At 34.9% G+C, this 13178-nt stretch overlaps 1 protein-coding gene across 2 annotated transcripts in view; it reads right to left on the minus strand.

Moving 5' to 3' along the window:
- Window positions 1–12397, minus strand: part of LOC105163880 (sodium-dependent phosphate transport protein 1, chloroplastic) — a 13634-nt gene extending 1237 nt beyond the window's left edge. The window contains exons 1-8 of one of the 2 annotated variants that reach the window (XM_011082389.2): window positions 12282–12397; window positions 11844–11999; window positions 11447–11662; window positions 11102–11311; window positions 7597–7734; window positions 5602–5703; window positions 4962–5027; window positions 1409–1493 (exon numbers count right to left, since the gene is read on the minus strand). In XM_011082389.2, the coding sequence (XP_011080691.1) occupies window positions 1409–1493; window positions 4962–5027; window positions 5602–5703; window positions 7597–7734; window positions 11102–11311; window positions 11447–11662; window positions 11844–11999; window positions 12282–12383 (1075 nt within the window). In that variant the 5' untranslated portion in view covers window positions 12384–12397. The remainder of the gene's footprint in view (window positions 1–1408; window positions 1494–4961; window positions 5028–5601; window positions 5704–7596; window positions 7735–11101; window positions 11312–11446; window positions 11663–11843; window positions 12000–12281) is intronic. The other variant, XM_020695066.1, reaches the window with a different exon arrangement.

The raw sequence follows: 13178 nt of genomic DNA on the forward strand, positions 1-13178 counted from the left end.
TATCGTATCCGTCATTCTAACTCTAGTGCTCTTCTGTTGTATCAGTATAACATAACTCCTTATAACCCCTTGCATAAATTGTAAAGTACTTGGTATGCATATGGTTCTTTCTGTTGATACATTTCACCTAGATGGATCCATCATTGATGAGAAAGGTTATGCAAAGTTTTATATCCTCATCATCCTTGCATGAAATCAAATTTTGTCATGACAATAGCAACCGTAATGTTGCACTACACTATTGTAGAGCCATTTTGCTTTTGTTGCAATCTATCTTATAGCTACAACAGTAAATCCAATCTTTCTCATAAGGCTGAAGCAAATGTAACTTCACCATCATTTATCAAGAATTGATTAAGAAATTCAGTTGACATTTTCAACACACAATCATAGCATGAAAATTCACTTACCAAATGAGTTACATTAGAAACAATGAGCAAAGTTAGTCAATGTGTGGCTAAAGTTTCTTGATGCTCCGTGATGAATGTCTAGATAAAGGCCATATATAAACAAGAGGAAAAAGCTCAAAAGAAACCTGCAATTGTCTCTACCTCATTTGTTTGCCATCATATTCCCTTCATAAATGAATAGAATATGTTGGATTATAATTCATAACCAGAATACCAAAAGTCAATATTTAGATGATTCTTGCATTCTGATACTCAAACTACCTGAATTTGAAACTGAATTCAAGAATTCAAATTTTGATCTTTAACCAAAAAGACGTTTAAAATCAAATTTTTAACAATATCCTTGATTAAAAGATACATAATCCAAGAAGTACTTTGCTGATGACAATTATTAAGATAAAGCAACCAATTCTAACTGCATTTTTCTCAATGTTGGTAAAAGTAGTCTTACAATAAGTCATATCATTCACAATCAATATAAGATTTACAAATGCATCTACTGGAATCAAATGAACGGATCAGGCAAATTTGATTAAGATGTACCATAATCATAATTGAATTGAGATTCAAATGCTTAATGAGTTAATAAGAACTAATGGGATCACATCCAATTGAGTTCATACCAAGTCCCAACCATGGACAGCACAAATCTCTTGTATTCATCCTATACAAGATTTTATCACATTCAAAATTTGGGTACGGTGAGCAAAGGGTTTGTATTGCCTACAGGGTGTTTGTAAGGCCACAACTTTGTCACGTGTATTCAATGAGGATCAATAGAGATTCAAATTTTGTAGGAGGAAATACAATTTCTGAACAAGGCAAAAAGAATGAGGAACATCAATACTATTTGTAGGACCGACTATCAAAGAGAACAGAGATGCCATAGATTTTATTTTTAAATGAACATTTCTATTTCCTAAGCATACTATCATTGTTGTAGGCCTACTGTTAATCGAGAATATTTGAGATCATCAAAGAAGTCTCCCAGGACATACCATGTTGCAAGATATAACCAGTTGCAGCGGTACCAAAAACACCAGCCAACACCCCAGCAGTATTAGAAAGACCAAGTAGTACACCCTGTGATGGTTTCCATACAGTCAATTCATACAATGATATGGAGTTAAAATAGAAATGAAAGTTTTAAAGGCACTCATGGGGCACGTGGCACTACCAAAAGCGCCTCAGGTCAGTGCAAGCACACTCGTATTAGCATGTATTATGATTCAAAAAAACAATTGCTTCTATATTTGTTGTTTAGCACATGAGTTGATGTTAAGGCAAAAAAAAAAAAATCCTATTATGTGTTTACTTTAGTTCAAGACCTATCAATATATTTCCTTCTTATTAATCGTCTGTTATGCCTCTTACACTCAAGCTTTATTTCACAATGTTTTTCCTACTAGTTACTTAGTATAGGTGAACACAATTTTAGTCATTAACCTTTACAACTTGGTCTCAGTCCCTTTAGCCCTCCGTTTTATTGCTCCACTGAGGTTTTTCATAACATTCTACTTTTGTGGAAAATTTAGCCCCGGCTGTCAACTTTTCTTTACTTGCTAATGAAGTTGTATGGCATGGACTAAAACGTGAAAGGTTCAAACCTAAGGGCCAACACTAATAATGAAAAGTTTTCAAGTTGTCACGAGCATATACATGAAAATTTCAGTTACAACTAAACAACAGTTAGTGTTTAGTATTATCTTTTAGGGTTAAATACGTTTTCCACCCCTGAAGTATGCGTATGGCCGCACTCACCCGCTAAACTATAAAAGGTAAAAAAAACCCACCTCATAACACTGGACGAAAAGTTTCAGGATACTCTTTGTGATATGTAGTCTCACAAGAAAAATGTTTCTTGCGTGCTTGAGTTGTATGAGCAACTTTTTCCTTTGTGACAAGATGATGCTCTCACTCTGATTATTTTGCTTCACCGAAAGGAGTTGTTGATGAGATACTTTTATATCATCCTTTGAAGTGTGATGCTAAGGCTCAACATGCTCACCAAAAATTTTTTGGGGCCAAATTTCTATCCATCCTTGATTCTTCCCTTCATTCCCACTAGAGATTCTCTATTAGCCAGTGAGTCAGTTCCCACTTTGTCTAATGATTTTTCCCATGTGCTTCATGTTGGTACCAGGACCACAAAATCTCCCCTACTTCCGAGACTTCGCGTTTAGCTATTCCAGGTCGTGGTTCATCACGTGGTGCCAATCTAGGCGAGGACAAGGCCGTTGTTCACATAACTCTCATGGTACTCGTTATTGTGAACATTATGTCAAAACCATGTCTTAGGAAAAAACTGGATTAAGTTTGGCAAAGCCTGGGGGCCAGTGCCCTTTCTAGTGAACTTGAAGTATCGGCTCCAAAGTTTGGTTGAGTTTCGCTGAGCTGAGAGGAGTATGAGCAACTTCTCAACAGGAATAGTGTGCCAGAACATAAACATTGCCATATTCTAGACGTTGATTGTGACTTATGTCCCACATGACTTCCTCCATGTTTTTCTGATAAATCATATGCCATTTCCATCTAGTGTTCCACATAGAGATATTCCTAGCTCTTGTCTATATCCTAGTCAACCTCTATTTCATGTTGTCCCTCGGATTTTTGGGTCTTTGTTTTTCCCTGCTTTCACCGATGATGCTGATAACTATGTCCTAGGTCTGTCAAGTGAATCTTTCTCAGCTATGCTCATATACAGAAAGTATCGTAGCTATGATCCTGTGGCTTGTGGTCATTCACTTCAACTAACATTACATTTTTTGAGTTTACCCCATATTACTTCAAGTACAAAAATGGTGTTGAGATTTCTTCCAGCTCTGTGTCTGTGCCTCTTTCACCTCTTTGTCACCTTTGGACCCCATTAACTTTTCCCTCGCCTTCTTCAGGTGTATACTCGTCGTCATCGGGTATCATCCACTGCATTTGACGATTTTACTCATCCATCGTCTCCTCTTGTAGCTCCTACTTACCTTTGCCTAGTTAATCCGATGGTGACCTTCTTATTGCTTGTCGCGAAGGTAAAGGGTGATGTACTGCATCTTTCAGCTAATTTTCTCTTATGAAGATTTAAGTCCTTCCTTGATACATTTGCTGTATTGCTCTCCAGTATTTTGCCCCAGTACTATAGCTCGAGTAGAAAGTTAGCAATGCATGATAAAATGTCTACTCTTATATCTTGAGAACTTGTGCCTGCTCCACTGATGCAAATGTGTCTTGCCGCTGGTGTTCAAACTAGTATCCCCTGATCGGACTATTTATCAGTATAGGGTCCTTGTGGTTGCCAAGGGTTTCACTCCAACCTATGGAGTTGACTATTTAGAGGCATTCTCTCCCGTTGCTCATCTCAATTCCATTCGTTTCATATTCTCCTTGGCTGTTAATCAAGATTGGCCTATGTATCTGATGGATGTGAAGAACACCTTTTCCTATGGTAAGTGAGGTTGTCTTTATGGAGTATGTTGCTTAGAGGGAGAATCCGAACATGGTGTGCAAACTAAAGAAAGTAATTACGGCCTCAAGTAGAGTCCTTGAGCTTGGTTTACAAGTTTAGAGGGTGATTATTGAGTTCGGGTTTCACATATGTCAAACAAACCATTTTGTATTTGTGTATGGGGACCATCTGGTATGGTTATTGTGGCTGTGGGTGTTGATGATATCCTGATTTCTGAATGTGATGTTGAGGGTATCCACAAGATTGAGGCGTATCTACAACAACACTTTGACACTTTGTCACGAAAGACATGCATATCCTAGATATTTCTAGGACATTGAGATTGCTCATCTATCTATCCCAAAGAAAGTATGCTCTTGACTTACTCCAAGAAACTAGCTACTTGGCACTAAACCTGTGGATACTCCTACGGAGTTCAATTTTGGGACAATAATGGTATGGATTTCCAAGACAAGACAAATGATGAGTGGAAGAATTTGTACACCGTATATTCCTTCATTGGAGCAAATAAGAGATGTGTCACTAAAGCTTTGGGAACCAAGCAATTTTAGTTTTTATATTGCAAGTTGAGCATGGTTGATATATGCTCCAGCTTGAGGGGAGTGTTAGAAGATTGTTAGGGGATCTGCATATATTTTCCATTTGTGGTTCGCATTTTTTTACAAATAAATCAATTATATCCACACCATATTTCTATTTCTACTCTAGTAATATTTGGGACTAGTTCTTCATATCAAGTCATTTTCTTCATTCAACAGGCTAAACTAGAGAGAAGGTAATTAAATTCGTGGCGAAGTGATGGACCAAAAATGTAATCACTTCAAGTGTGTTGGCTTGTTCACTAAAATTCTCAATAGTATCATAGCTTTTAGATATATTAAGTATATCAATTCACAAGCCTTACGCCACAACCTGAGACATGTGAAGGCCTGCCTAACACTCTGCGTCTTCAAAAACACTAATACAAATGTTAGTGTTTATTATGAACACTAAAATTTACTTATCAATTGTAGAATCTTGAATTATAATGTCCTTCTAATGCCTTCACTAGGTTGACATTGATGACAAAGGGAGGATTAAAGGTAAATACTTACTGAATATCGCGGAGCAATATCTTGATGGTTTGAATACAACCCTGACTGTGAAAAAGCATCAGCTCCCTACGCCAAAAACAATTTCGAAAAATCACAACCAATAAAGACTAAAAGCACAAGTACTTGAGTACAACTCTTCTTGGATTTAGGGGTTAGGAGCAAAGGAAAATCAAATAGGAATAAACTGCAAAACATTCTTGTTTTGGAGAATATTAGTGTTATATTTAATATATTTAAGTATAAGCTAAAAAGAATGGAAGTAGATTTTACTAAATTTATAAAGTATCTAGTAATTATCTCTGCAAAACAGTAATTTCATCTTTTCCTCTGGAACCAAATGAATAGAAAGGTTTTGCATCGTGTTTCCTTCACTAAGCTCCAAAGCCATAGCATAAAATGTAGAATTAAAGAAAAACACGAATTGGGCAATAAGGATTAAGTTTCTTTCAGAATCCAAAAACATTCATGTCGAAAATTGATTCATAGCGCCAACTAAGCAGAATATATCAAGCAAACAGTCAGAGGAAAAGCTTAAGAGAAAAGAAAGGGCAGTATAGCTTTTCCAGTAGTTGCATAGTAGTAATTTTCTCAAATTTATATAGTTTAATTGAGGATTTTAATGTGGTCAATAATGAAAAACCTGGCTGCACGCCATACACAAAACCGCCATTGCAGGGGAATCAATATGCTTCAGCTGAGTCAAGAAGAAAGCAGGGCCGAGAAATCCAATTGTCTGCATGATCTGCAGAAGACATAAAAGAATACAAAACCATTAAAAATTCAAATGCTACAAATGTCAGTGACTGCATCTACTAAATTAACTTGATACGACATCAGTAGCTTTGCAGCTGATTCACAGAAAAATATCACTCTGTGACCAGCTCACAACATACCGCTTGTAAAAAAGGCAGAACCTGCAGAACTAAAGCAAGGAAAATATACACTTAAGAGAGCTTCTCAATCAGCTTGCAAGTAAGACGTAGTGTTCAAGTAGATATAATTTGCCAACAATCTATAAAATCTTCCTTAGCTATTACTAGGAAATTTCCGTTTGGAACTTACTAATCCTTTCCCCATCCCAGCTTCCCTTGTTAATTATGGAAAACCATGATTGTTTGAATTCATTCAACTGCATTTTAATACAACAATCTTTCTCAAAGTCACCTAAGGTGGTGGATTATGTGGCCTACAGCACTTCAATTTACAAAGAGACAAGTGGCAAAGGTGAGTAAGTCATCAGCAACTAAATAAAAATGTTCATATTGGAAATGTATAACCTAGAATTTTACTTGAAGACAGAAGTAAAAGGGCAAATTATATCTACACCCCTAAGATTGTCGTAATTTCGGCCCCTTGTTAGATTAAAAGTTATAATTATGCCCCTTAAAGATTGTAACACCCTTGCACATTCAGTTGGAAATTTCTGAAAAGATACTTCCGAACTTCCGGTTAGGCCATAATTTAAGTAAAATAATGTTATAATAAATGACGAAAACCCTTTCGACCTAGCTATAATTGTATTTCAAGAGAGGGTATTTGAAATGAATAAAGAGGAAAATGGGTGCATTTCCATTTAATTACCAAATCTAGACAGTGGTATATTGAAAATAAAAATATAAGCTTACAGTTAGACCCAAGGGGCATTTTTATCCGTAAAAAATGATCAAATTTGGATCAAAAAAATTTTCCACCAACGGAAGTGCAAAAATGATGTTCAAATGAACTTTTCCGGACGCTCAGCGTATGGGGGAAAACTCTAAGATTTTTTCTTTCTTGTATTATGACGTACCCCTTGTAATGTACCCTAAGGAAAAAGATAAAGATGCTCGTGCACTAGTTGAAGTCGGTATAGTGACAACAACTCTGGTGTTGATGCAACAAAAGTGTACTACAAAAATTAGAAACAGATGAAGTGGTAGTATAAAGAATGGGAAATAGAAGATGCAGTCAACTAAGAAGGTGCGTGGCTAAGATCATTTGTCACATGATATGATCTCCTACAGTTTATAAAATATTTTTGGAACTTATAACATACAATTGTTTGGTTAGGTAAAAAATAAAATAAAATAAAATAAAAAATTGTTTGGTTAGGTCAAAAGACTCTCTTACAAAAGGGGACAGCTTTTGCCCTTGAAACCTCATGTAAAACATCATATGAGCTCCCACATCTAATAAAATATTTATAAAAGTTTATAAGACGCTATATACGTTAGATCATTTTTGAAATGCTTGAACGACTAAGATCATGAAGCATGTACAATTAATATAGTGAAAAGTAATGGGATCTGTTAGGATCATAGATATAGACTAATAAATCCTTCACTTCTTTTAAAAGTGTTATAAAATGTCAATGTCCTATTTAAGGAACTTGTAAGATTATTTTCTAATGATTCATTAAATACTCTACATTATTTAGCACTCTCAAACAATTTAAAAGAACATTTTAGGAAGCTTATTAACTCAACCAAACACCATCAAAACCATCAAGAAAATCTCAACAAGCTTTGCTCACAGCTATTCATTCTTATGGTTACAAATCTTAGCAAACAAGCATGAATAACAAAAGCATATAACCCAAGGCTCGCAAACATTGCACAATTATCATCTAGCTTATACACAAGTAAAAATATATTACCTTTCTAACCATGGTCACAGATACGCCTCTGCTCACAAGAGTATCTGCAATCCAACCACCCAAATTGGCAGAAAAGGCCATCGTAAGCCATGGAAAGACAGATAAAAGTCCCGATTCAGTAAGATTAAACTTCAACACCTACACAAGAGTTTATAAAAGAAAATTGAATTTATGCTATTTTAGAACATCAATTTTTAAAGAAACAACAATGAGGTTGTAGCATTTGCGCAACAAAACAAATAGATCAACTCCTATTTTTCCCAAACCAGCAAATTTGTAATTAAAAAGAAAAAGAGGAGAACATATTGGTCCTCTAATACACCTTGAGGGGGAACATTACTAACTCAATAGGAGTATATAAGTCCTTGCAATGCCAATCCAAATACTTTTTCCATGATCCATCTGATTGCTCTCATCGTAAGTGGAAACAGATTTCCTGGAGTTGACCAGGACTACAAACCTCATTTCAGTTAACAAGAGAACTTGGACCCAGTTAGACATGAGCATCATCACCCTTCCCGCCACCTTCTCCAAGCATGGGTAATGCTGCTGTTTCTTTTCCCTCTTGCCATTTCTGTCACTCAGTCCTCAAGGTAAGGAGACCCCACAGTGATTAACAGTAGCAATTGCACCCACCACCCCGTACCATCACGATGGTATCATCTTCCCCAACAATTATTCTCATGATCATCCCCAGGATAACCCCCATAGTTCAACTGGCATGACTTTAATCAGTTTCTCATCTTCTTATAATTTTCATTAGTTTTAATTTATTCAACCATCATCAAAAATGATCCAGGTTCCTTGAAATCATATTGTTGAAAATTGAACTAATATTAATTCCCATTAATTGGGTTGGTTTTACAGTAATTAATATTAAAATTCAAGACCGCTTCCATAGAAGTGATAATCAGCAAAATCTAGGGCACGCTGGCAGGCTCTAATATGGTGGCATGGCCAAGGTTGGCCTTGGATGCTAGTTTGGAGATATGTTAAGATTGAACTCGGCTTCTCCATATTTGCTAGCAATATCAAAAACAAGGACGGCCTCATGATTCCTAGGAGTGTACTCGGTGCGTAGTGGGCCAATTAAGGTAATTTTTCAGCCCAACCCAACAATCATAAAAAATTGCACTTTGTTGTCTAGTTGGGTTGGGGCGGTTTTTGCAGTTTTTAGTATAGAGTCGATCACTTTTACAATCATATTATTATTATATGACGTCTTATGCTTTATTATAATTATTTATCATAATGCATTTTTCTGATAGTTAGCAAAAATATAAAAATATTATATATCAATTACAATATGTAAAATATACATGATTATATATTTATTATAGAAGAATAAAAATAAATATAAAAAGTTACCACTTCTTTTTTAATAAGATTGTGAAAAAACCCTAATTTCAAATTAAATTTTAAATTAAACTGATCATAATAATATACAAATATTAAATAAAAATGATTTAAAATAAAATAAAATAATTATGGAAACAAATTATAACAAAATAATGATATCATCTACAACAAGCACACAAAAAGACAAACACGCACACATATATATGTATGTGTATGTAGGATATACAATGGCTAAGATAGATAAATAAAAATATATAGTAATTGATTTTTTCATATGGAGAAGTAATGCATACGAAAATTTAAAAGCATGTGCATCATATACTTCACAATATAAAAATACAATAAAATAAAATAAATACATTAACTTAATTTATTTTGACTTGATGTTTATTAATTATAGTCTAATATTTGTTGTCAAATATTTTTTTAATAAGCCTCGTGCATTCTCAATAAATATTACTTTACCTTGATGATCACATTACATGAACAAACAACAAAAATCTCAATAAATATTACTTTACCTTGATGATCACATTACATGAACAAACAATAAAAATAATGGGACATTGTCCCACAAATTACTTTCATTTCCAAAAAAAAATATGCTTTTTCAAGTTTCTACATCGTATCTTCTTCTATTTATATAGCATCTATATTTTCCTTGTTACTATTAAAATTTTAAATACTTTTATTTAAATCATTTTTAGTTGTGACTAAAACTCTTTATAATTATTATTATTTATTTTATTATAATTCTATTTCAATTCAACTATGTACATAATTAACAACTATTACTATAAAAACTAATTGAAAAATTATTTATTTGGACACATAAAATTATAATTCTATTATTATATGAAAGGATATATAGGCATCACACACACACAAAAAAAAGAAACATAAAACATGGCATATTATTCACACATGTATAATATTGAAGATAGATATATTATACAATACCAATAAAAAGTATGGTAATTGTTATTATTTTCTTGAATACTACCTTATGTATTATCAAAAATTTTGTACAAGTTCTAGTATATTATTATCATTGTTGTTGTTAATCTTATTATTATTATTATTATTATTATTATTATAGTTATTGTTATTGTTATTGCGGTCGAACGCGGTCTATGTAAATGTAAAATCGAACCCGATTTTTAAAATGGGTGTTTTTTTACTAGCCCAAGACCAACTCAACCCACCCTTAACCCGCCAATTGTGGTGCATTTTGGGTTGGATCGATTGATTGGGGCTGCCATGCGGTTTTGGGGAACACCCCCAATAATTCCACTTTTATTACTTCTGTAATAGGATTCGAGATGGAACGACACGTAGGGAGTACTGAGGGGCAAACTTGGTCGCCTTTTATCTTTTGCACAAGCAACTTTAAACTTGCTTCTTTTCCAGCTTAGATCAGCATTATATTATATTTTTGCCTATAATATATTTTCCTATTATTAGCACCCGCTGGTGATTTTCTATAACACAAAATGATATTCCTACTTTCTCCTCAAGCATGTCAACAGTTAGCAGTATATTAGGTCATTTAGATACTAAATGCAATTGGAGATGCTGACATGTAAACGTATACGCATGACAACTCAATCAAGTGGCTTAAATAATTACCATGCAAGTATAAAGGTTAAACTCCACTGTAATTTCCACATGGTTGACAATTTTTTGCAGCATGAAGGATGTTTGTAGGATGCTGGAATAGTAGATGTCAGTGGGTTACAGCTTTATAATGTGGCGGATGTTACCTTGGCTTTTCCATCTATGCACGTAAACAAGAGGAACAAGGTACTGGCTGTTGGCAGATGTTAACTTGGCTTTTCTGTGTAACAGGAATTAAGAAGGAACGAAATCTTAGGCACTTCTGCAAACCAAGGTGGTCCATAGGATACACATCACAGGGAAATATACGCAGAAGTTCTTGCCACTAGCAACTAACACTTGTTTATTTTCCAATTATCATCACACCAAATGCATTGTTTCCATAACATTGGTGTGTTTTTGTCTATAGCAGTAAATGATCACCCTACACTAGTTTCAAGCATGTTTGATAGTTACCGGAAAGGTAAGTCAACTTCAATATCAAAGTACCAACGGACACTTACATGCGTAATACAAAACAATCACGTACCTGGTGATAATACGTTGGCATCCAAGTAAGAAGGATAAATGTTCCCCAATTGTGGCAGAAATGAGACACTATCAGGGCCCATACAGGTGATTTTGATAATATCAATCTCCATGGTATTGATTTAACAGGTTCTTTTGATGTGCAGTTGCAAAGAATGAGTTTCTTTTCTTGAGGCAGCAGTTCAGGATCCTCACGAGGTGAACTATGTGCCTATATTATGTAGACCTCATCATAAACAATATTGCTTATTCAGAATCTGGAATAGTCAATATGGATAAGAATAGATGATTTAATGATACGATGCCAATGTTCTTGATGTCGAAGCTTATCGTAGTTGAGAATCACCTTGTTAAGCCACAGAGAAAACCAAACTGTGCCCAGAGAACCAAATGAATAGAAGACAGATGGCCAGCCGAACTTGTGAATCAACATTGGTGAAAATGCCAAACCAGTTACAGATCCGAGATACATCCCACTGTAAACCAATGCTAGTGATCTACTTCTCTCTGATACAGGAACCCATTTTGACAATATATTATTCATAGCAGGCATTGCAACACCCTGCAAGAGAATAATCTCACTCACTCCCACAGAAAACTTAATATCATGAAGAATGACAATGTTGATTTGGATGAGAAAATGGTAAACCGTATACAACCTAATCAACGACGTAACATTTCAAGCTACGGATTCGAAATAGAAATTTAGAGGAAGGAGAATAGTTAAAATATATGAGACTGACCTCTCCAATACCCATGAAAGCACGGACCACAAGTAAAAAAGGCAGACCAAGTTTTGCTGCAATTGGTGTAAGAGCTGTTGCTATTGACCACCAAACTACACCAAATCCTAAAACAGACTTGCCACCAACAGTGTCTGCCCATATACCTCCTGCAACCTGAGCTTCGTGGCATAAATAAAGTTCATAAGATATCAACTGCCAATTTGAAGGGCATAGATAAAGATGTGGCATGCGAGGAATATGATGCAGATGAAAATACTAAACATTCATATGTGAGTGAGTGTGCGTGCACATGTGCATATATTAACAAAAACCTAAGGCTTTTGGCCTCAAACCAAATAACCTAGCATTACTTTCAAAGCCATAACATTGAATTGAAGAACAAGATGCAGATACAAACAATAATTGATCTTTAAACAAATAAATCATCTTCATTACCTGAGTGAGAAGGTAACCCCAGAAAAAAGAAGACTGAATTAAACCGACAGTTGTTGGACTCCAGTGGAACTCTGATGCCATTGGGAGTATTGCAATGCTCATGTTTACCTGCAGGGTAGAATCTGCTTAAATTCCCAACTGAAATTTCCAATTCATCAGGAAGAAATAAAGTATTCATTTTCACAAATCTTAAGGGAAATAAACTGAGATATTAAGATGCAAACCACTATGCAAAAAGTGGGAACTGAGGTTTACCAATTACCAACAGGATAAGGAATAAAGTAAAGAAATGAATGTCACGATGGTAGAATTAGTAAGGGGGCTAACACAGGCTATCCGCCATCTAGCCCACGAACATTGACTACATGTAGAGTGCCCACTAACTCATCGAGATTAGTATATTTAATAAGAAAAGTTGCCTCCCTTACAACATTACATGGCCTATCAACAGAAGTGCAAGAGCAATGCTGCTCAACAAAATGAACAGAAGTACCAGTCGCACATGCTTTAGCCACTAAGAGTCATGGAGTCAAATACCCCTCCAGGAACAAAGACTCCTTTTTCTACCTTAATTTTAGCCAACTACAATCGTTATAAAAGGAAGAGCAGAAATTGAGTGGGTCATTTTGGAAAAATGGTTCCAATGGTCCACTTAAACATATAGAGCATTGAAGAGACAGGTCATTTCTCTCTCTAACTTTATGGTTCACGAAAATGCAAATGCAATCATGAATTTGAAAATCCCAAGGTTCAGAATACCCGGGAAAGTATCTGATTCACAATTTCTCATACCTTATCATGTTGAAAAGTTTTGTATGATACTAAAGGTTAAAGTATATTGTCGTTCAATTGGATGTCATATTATTCTATAGCTGTTGACTATAATTTTTTGCTTAT

The sequence above is a fragment of the Sesamum indicum genome, linkage group LG6, assembly GCF_000512975.1.
Source record: "Sesamum indicum cultivar Zhongzhi No. 13 linkage group LG6, S_indicum_v1.0, whole genome shotgun sequence".
NCBI lineage: Eukaryota > Viridiplantae > Streptophyta > Magnoliopsida > Lamiales > Pedaliaceae > Sesamum > Sesamum indicum.